Consider the following 7,662-nt stretch of genomic DNA (forward strand, 5'->3'; position numbering starts at 1 on the left):
CCATCTCCTTATAAACAGAGTCTTTTCTCCTGCTTTTTTTATTTATTAGCTCTTCCATGTTATAAAAAGTAATGGGAACTTTCAGACCAGCTTCTGAACAGGTCTCTGATGTGCTTCTCTCTTTTATGGCTCAAGTACAACAGCAATCGCAGACATTAACATGCTTCTTTAGGATGAAATGTACATTTGAATGGCACCCAGCTGGAGGAACATGCTGTGCCTCTTGCAGAGCTGGCTGCAGCCCGCCCAGAAACCCTGGGAAGGGGGTGATGGGTGCCCAGAGTCTGCCTGCAGCCCCCTGCACAGGGGGGAAGGAGGCGGCAGGGGAGCTATGGCCAGCGCGAGGGAGGGTCAAGGAGGGAGCGGGGGTGAGGCAGGGCCTTTTAACGCCAGCCCTGTGGGGCAGTCATTGCCTTCACACCCATCTCTGAAGCACCTGACGTGTTGCTGACAATATCCAAATTAGCAAAAGTAAGATGTAAGAGGGGATGCGTAGGATTTCCTTGTCAGCAGAGGCTTTTGGATGGACTGAGATACCCCTCTCTCAGGCATGGGAAGAAGTGTGTTGGGGTCACCCCCTGCATCTCAGGCTCCCTCCAAGTCTTCCCCCTCTCTGGATCTCATCCCCTCACAAACAGCACTCCCACCACAGGCTCTGCGTGTCATGGCAGCCTTTTCTTTCCACCTCTCTGTGTGTGGAGAGTGGAGTCCTTCTGGCCCCCACCCCTCCCAGGTGACTTCGTGGGTAGAAATTGCCATTACAAGTCTTTTCAGGGCCCAGCACCATGGGATGGCAGCTTTACGGGGGCTCCGACTTGCAATTATCATGACAGTCATTATTAATACTGAGAAAACCTTTCTGTCTTTGCCAGCTTGCTCCAGAGATGGGAGTGATGGTGTGCAGCCACCAGCCTGCCTTCCTCCTTGTTTCTGGTCTGGGATGGGCCAGCGACTGGGATGTTCTCCCATGGATCAGGGGTCTGTCTGCAGAGGGATGCGGAGAGCACGCCCTTCGGTCATGTCCATGCTGTGTCCTCCTACTTCACTGCAGCTGAGGGGCCAGGTGCCACCCTGAGGCACTGAAATGAGAATGTTGTCCCCATCATGGGAGTCTGGAGACCCCAACAGGACCCTGGCCTCCCAGAAGAAAGAGCGGTCATTCCCCAGCACCATATCCCCTCTCCACCCTGGGTCCCTCCTTTATGGGCCAAGCCTGGGTACCAGCGGTGGGTCTCCCAGCTGTGGGGCTGGGAGGGGATGCCGTGGCCCTGGAGCAGGGGTGGTGGCACCAGCCCAGCAGCAGCACTCCTGCACGTCTTCCACCAGGCAAATGTGCTCCTCCTGGTCCCAGCAGCCAGGCCAGTGCCCAATTCCCTGCTGTCAGGTGATGGCACCCCACAGCCTCGGGGAGAACAGGGGTCTACAAACAGTAGACAGTCTGAAAGGGGAAAGAGCCTGCGCAGGGCATCCAAGCTGGGGTCCTGCTGTGCAAACAGCCCTTGTAGGCACTGGTGCCCCGTGCTCCGCAGGAAAGCTTGATTCCAGGAGGGCCAGTGGCCGGGGACAGCGCTGACGTGCAGGTGGCAGCTATACATGGCTCCCTTTGGAGAGATAAGCGATCAGTGCTACCACCACCCCGACGTACACTCCTGTGCCGATAGTTATGGAGAGTGCAGCAAGGAAGAGAGCTCGGCGGGAAGCTGAACTGGCCAGGTGGAAATCTCCTTTGGAGACAGCCTTGCTGGTCTGGAAGGAGAAGAAACACTCATTTCTCACAGCAGTACCAACCTGGCCTTTTAGCCTGCGTGCAGTCCCCTCAGCACCGAGTCAGCCTCCCTTCTCTGGCCACTGTGTCCCATGAAGGCTGGAGACAGACAGCAAGGCGTCCATCAGTCCGGGAGGGCTCCACACAGCAGTGCCACCGACACACGTTTCCCTGTGGATTTTGCCTCCAAGGGAAGTGTGGGCTTTAGCTGTTTGTCTGAAAGCCCCAGCCATCTGGGCACTCAGCCAGAGCTGCGAGCGGGCGGCTGGACCTTCGGAAGACCAGGCAAATGGTTGGTGCACAGGGTAATGGCTGTGTGGTACCAACTAAATACCAATATACCCTATACAGACATGTAATGAGTACTGCCAAGTCTCAGGGAGCTGACGCCAGACAGCACGGCCCATTGCTCTGGTTGTGCTGCCACTTGATTTTGCCTGCATGGGGTTTTCAGTTGAAGCCTATTTGCGATAGAAGGGCTGATGGAGCCAGTGATGGAGACAGATGTGGGTATTGGCTCTCTGGACTGGCAACTTTCAGCTTCCCTGAGCGCTCAGGGCACATTCAGAGCTACTCATGGTATTACCTATTTGTGTTTGAGTTGCCATGTGGAGACCAGGGCACTCACTGTGCACAGACACCAAATAAAGAGATAGTCCTTGCCTCAGTGAGTGAACGAAAGTGGTAGTTACAGCAAACGGAGCTAAATATAAATTGCACCAAGTACATCATCACGTGGAGAGTGCAACGTGCTACCCTGCACCACGTGGAAAAATGTGAAATCAGCCACTTCTCGGGGTTCTAATCAGTTAAAGCTTCCCCTGCCTCTCACTGCCTCTGTGCGAGGTATTCCTCTTATATACTTTTCCATTTCTGTTTCTATTCTCTTGATTTAACTTCTTAATGCCTCCCCCCACGTATTCGTGGTGCAGCAGTATCTATGCAAATGTAGAGTAAATCCCCTGGCTCTGCATGAATTATTCTGGGTCAACTGTAATGTACGTGAGCCCAGGCTCTGGGCTAAGCCCTCAAGAAGGCAGCAGCTCCTCTGAGCTGGTGCAGCCCAAAGGCTACCACCCTCTCCAGCCTCTGCCAGCCTGGTGTTGCCTCACATAGCTTAGCCAACGTGTGTCAGAAACAAGTGCAACAGAGGAGCTGTGCTGTGATACAGAGACCAGGCTCCCCTTTGCGTCCAGTCTCCAGAGCAGCCTGACTCCTGCGGCATGAGCTGCCTCGGACTGGGTCACGGTGTAGGACATCTACACTACTGCAGGTGGGAAAATGCCATTTTCCTGCACCTGGCTGGAGGGTGAGAACCTGAGCAAGGGGCCAAGGGGAGCCCCAGTTCCCTAAATAACACCCAAAAGACCCGAAGGAAAAGCCTGACCTCCAGTAACTCACACAAGAGCTGGAGGGCTTGCAACCCCACAGCAGTTGTGGAGACATCCAGGAGCCAGGAGCACCCTTTGCCTCAGCCCTCAGGGGTCTGGGCATGGCACAGAGATGAGCTTTAGAGCCAGAAAGGTGCCTGGTCCACTCCAGGGCTGCTGTGGCTTGCAGGGCCCTTGCTGCAGTGCTCAGTGCATGCAGGCAAGGAAAGGGATCTCTTACCCCTTGGGAGAAGTAGAAGGCAGCAATCCCCAGGGGCCAGAAGCAGCACAGCATGGAGAAAAGGGCCAAGCCCAGGTGGTCCCGCGGGGGAAGCATCAGGAAATGATCCTCACTTTCGCTGTCACTGGAGGAATCGCTCTGCAAAACCAGAAGGATTCAGCACATGCCCACCTCCCCTTGCCACCGCGCAGGATGCGTCTCAGCCCCTCTCCTCCCAGCTCTTGCTCTCTCCTGGCCCCATCACATATTCTCATACATTTCCCACCTGCAAATTCATTGAGTGAGTTTCAATAATATTGTAGCCTCCTCAGCCCGGTTTGATGAGAAAAAAATGTGGCTCAGCAAATTCAGGAGCAGAGTAGATTCTCGGCTCCCTGCCAGAGCAAATGCTGAGCTCACTTGCTGGGGGTCTGGGATTTCCCTGGGAGATAGATAATCTTAAATTGAAATATCTTCAGCTTTGGCAGAACTGGCTGTTTGTCAGTTTAAACAAACTTAAACAAAGTGCCTTATCCCCATTAGGGACTAGGAGATCGATATCCTGCTAAACTAATTTAGCAAGTGAGGGAAAGTGGTTGAATTGTAGTCTCCATCACAGGGGCGAGGTGTCCTCTCCCCTTAGCGAGCGCATTGCTCACGGCGGCTGCGGTCAGTCCTCGTGCCTTCGGGCACCGCTCAGCCAGCCCTGGACGGGCCTGGAAGTGGTGTGTCTCAGTGGGGAAGGCACGCAGAGGTGGGGACACCCCTGCTGCCACCTGAAAAGGCCACACCACCGGCACCAAAAGCAGCAGAGCTGTGCTGGGTCATCAGACAATAGCTCCAGTGGGCTCCAGGGGACCCGTGCTCACTTCTCAAGGTCCTGGATGATGTTCCCAGCTTCTGCACTGCCACTCGAGCCGTGGTGGGGCACAGAGCGCAGCATGAGGCTGCTTTGTCAGCTCTCATTCTTCCTTTGCAGAATTCATCCTGTCTTTATATATAAAGCTTTCTCTCGACTGCTGCCATCAGGCATGTTACGCAAGGATTGCGATTTCCCCTTAGCTCGAGTGCCACAGCGGCGGCACGCTGCCCTTGTCAAAGGGTCCCCAAGTGCCAGGGACCCTGCAGAGATGGCCCTGCCTCCCCTTTGCTCCCAGCAGGCATGCAGCCCTCGGGGAAGTGGACCTCCTTCTGAGGTCTGCAGGGAGGAAAGGGAGCAGAAATGATAAGGAGGAAGAAGAAATGTTGGGTGCAGAGGGAGAGGCTGGCGAGGCAGGAGATGGTAGGGTCTAGGGGGGAAGCTCTGGGGAAAGAAGGGAGAATAAATGACCAAGAATTTGGGCCGATGGCCAGAGTTACCAGAGGAGGAGTTTGGTGCCATCCCACCTGGCAAATCTCACCTCATACTCCTGGAGCTCCTCTTCCTCCACCTCATAGGACACAGTTTGGATGCGGATGTCGCTCTCTACCAGGCAGGACCCTTGCGCCTCATGCCCGTCGGGACCTTCGGATGGAGCCTCTTTGCTTTCCGTAAAAGTGGTCTCGCAGCTTTCCATCTTGCTGTCCTTGGCCTTGAGAGCGGTCTCATCCTTCACGAGGATGAAATTGGGGCCGTACAAGGCTTCAACGGCCAGCTGCAGGGAACTGGCATCCAGCAGCTGGTGAGTCCTGGCACCGCCAGTGTTTTGGAAGATGTAGGAATACAGTTTCCCTTGGCAGCGATGACTGGGGTAGTCCTGGCTGTGATGCTGGTGGTAAGAATAGCTGCTGCGAAGGTGCCCGTTGGCCTTGGCCAAGAGCGGGTTTTGGAGCTCGCGCACGCTCTCCATGCTGCTGCCGGTGGCGGGGGGGAGCGATCCTGCGGGAGCAGAAAGCGTGGGAGGGAGGAGGCTGTTATTTCAGCAAGGCAAGGGAGCAGAAAAGCCTCTCGCCCATGCGGAGCCGATATCAAGACGAGGCTAGTGGGAACAGAAAGATTTGGCAATGCTGAAGAAAACAAGAGCCCTCCCCACTTCTCCAGGGCTTGAATGCTGCCTTGGCAAACTGAGCATCTCTTCATCTCTCCCCAGCTGGTAGTAAGATAAGGATGCAGCCCTGCAACAAGATGATCTGATTCAGGCTGGATTAAGATGAGGATTTGCTGTATCTATAATGCATCTTGAGATGGTCACGTGAAGCCTGATAGGAAAGGACCTACTGCATCTTTTCTGCTGGTTCATAATGTGTGCTGCGTCAAAGCCTAACAGACAGCACAGTAGGAGATAAGAGGCTGACAGCCACTTGAAGGGCCTCCCTGACTTCCCAAAGCGGAGGGTCGCAGGGCAAATTACAGCCCTCTAGGCATTACACATACACCTAACTGGCTTTCAGGTACATGGGAGGTTTTCTGGGACTGTTCCAAGGCTGAGCTGGGGTTGGGGCGAGACCAGCGAGCCACTGAGGGAAGCCAGGAGGCTGCTGTGAGGACACGGAGATGGTGTTTAGGCTGGGGTGGGGAGTGTTGGATGCTCAGCTGGCTGTGTGGAGGAACAGAGGGATGCGGAGGTTAAAGGTGAGACCCCGTGGGGTTTGGTCCTCATTGAAACTATGACAATTTAAGTAAATGACACATCACATCAGAGGCCTGTTTAAACTAACTCTACCCCTGGGTACAGCAGCAGCCGTGGAGCCCCGGCTCCAGGCCACTGGCTTCAGAAAATGCCGAGTCTAAAGGGGATCCTCAGCTACAAATGTCAACATGGGTTTCTTTCTCTGAGAAATTCACCCCTCCCTCTCTTCCTCCATTTCAGAGTGCTGAAACCTTGTGCTGCTTTTTTTATTTTAATGAAAATTTCTGAGATGAAATATTTCAACCCCTTCTCTTCAGAGGAGCGTTTGCTATTTTGGCTTCCCAACCCACCTTGGCACAATGAAAACGTGTAGTGAAATATCAGCGTTCCCCGGGAGAGAGAAACAATTACTTTGTGCTCTTCTGCACGTGAGCCCTGTGTTTTACAGCTGCTCTCTAGCACATTCCCAGCTCCTAGACCATGCCACCTTATTGCTTTGCAGCCCCAAATGTTCCTGTTCTCCTTAGAGACCTCCGTTGCTGCCTCCTCTGCAAGATGCTGTGTAGCAGAGACACACTTCAGCCTGCTGTAGGGTTCCCCGAGGTGCACTAGGCTTTTTGATAGAAACCACATCACCCTGGCTTTAAATCTGCCCCCAAGAAGAAAATATAAATTAAGAAGTTGGAGTTGAAGACTCCGGAGAGTGAAAAGCCCAAGTGGTCCCATCCCCTTGGCCAAACTCTTGCCATACCATGCAGAGTTGAGTGCTGTACCCAGTTTTAAATGGCCTTGTCAGCGGGCTTTGTTCTGGCAGCGGTCGTCACATTTTGGAAAGCTGCCCAGGAGAATGGAGCCATTCAAAAGCACTGCTAAAACCACATGTTTTGGTGAATGCCCTCCACTTCTCCCTCCTCAAAACCATTCTCTGCTTTCTGCTGTCTCCCACCTTACTAATAAAGCCTGTAATGGCTCGTGTGGCAGATGGCCATTAAGTATTTTCAAAATATTTAAGGGAGATGCATATTTGCAGCACAGACGGTTTTATTTCCTGCACAGACCCAGAGAAGCTCAAAGCTTCATCCCGGTTTTCAGGCAAGGAAAGCATGAACCTCTTCTTTGCTTACCTCAACATGCAAATTAGATTTCCGTATTTTGCTTTTTAACGAAACAATAAGGAGAGGCCAGTCACTGAACATCATTTGCGAGCAGCAGCCCAAGCAGGAGCAGGACAAAGTTGACATTTTCAGTAGAGCATCCACACCTCATCTCAAGAAATGTTTCTGGCAGCAAGCTAGGTAGGGAGGGAGGGGATGTTGCCGGGCGCTGCCTGAGGGTGCTGGCTCCAAAGGCGCTGAGAAATGCCAGCAGATGGGCTGGAGGCAGGCTACCGGCCACCGGGCAGCGGGTGCTGCCTGCGGGGAGGTTGCTGCTCTGCTCACTTCAGGTCTTTGCAGCGGGTTAGGGGAGGGGGAGAGCTGTGCTGCAAAGCCGTATGTTCACAGCCGCGAGCGCTGGGAAACACTCAAGAGTATCGGGGCGGGGGGGAAATAAGGGAAAGGAGCTGGCAGGAACTGGAAATCTAAAAGGCAGCTTGGGAGGCAGCAGGTGTCATGGACCAGGGAAGAGTGCATCTATGCAGCTGGACTGCTGCTGGATGTGGACTCTGCTGACTTTGGGCATCCCAAAGGATGCTGAAGGGGATGGCTGGTGGGAGATGGCTGGCTGACCTGGGCTCAGGGGAAGAGGCAGGGAGGGCTT

General features: G+C 54.0%; 1 protein-coding gene across 1 annotated transcript; it reads right to left on the bottom strand.

The window, feature by feature from the left end:
- Positions 1 to 1,587: 1,587 nt before the first annotated feature.
- On the bottom strand, positions 1,588 to 5,184 carry SYNDIG1L (synapse differentiation inducing 1-like). Its single transcript, XM_009701290.1, has 3 exons — positions 4,756 to 5,184; positions 3,377 to 3,514; positions 1,588 to 1,746 (listed from the first exon to the last, which is right to left on the bottom strand). The coding sequence occupies exons 1-3, from the start codon at positions 5,182 to 5,184 to the stop codon at positions 1,588 to 1,590; spliced, it is 726 nt and encodes a 241-aa protein (XP_009699592.1).
- Between the last annotated feature and the right edge of the window lie 2,478 nt (positions 5,185 to 7,662).

Source organism: Cariama cristata, unplaced genomic scaffold, assembly GCF_000690535.1.
Source record: "Cariama cristata isolate BGI_N322 unplaced genomic scaffold, ASM69053v1 scaffold22985, whole genome shotgun sequence".
Classification (NCBI taxonomy): domain Eukaryota; kingdom Metazoa; phylum Chordata; class Aves; order Cariamiformes; family Cariamidae; genus Cariama; species Cariama cristata.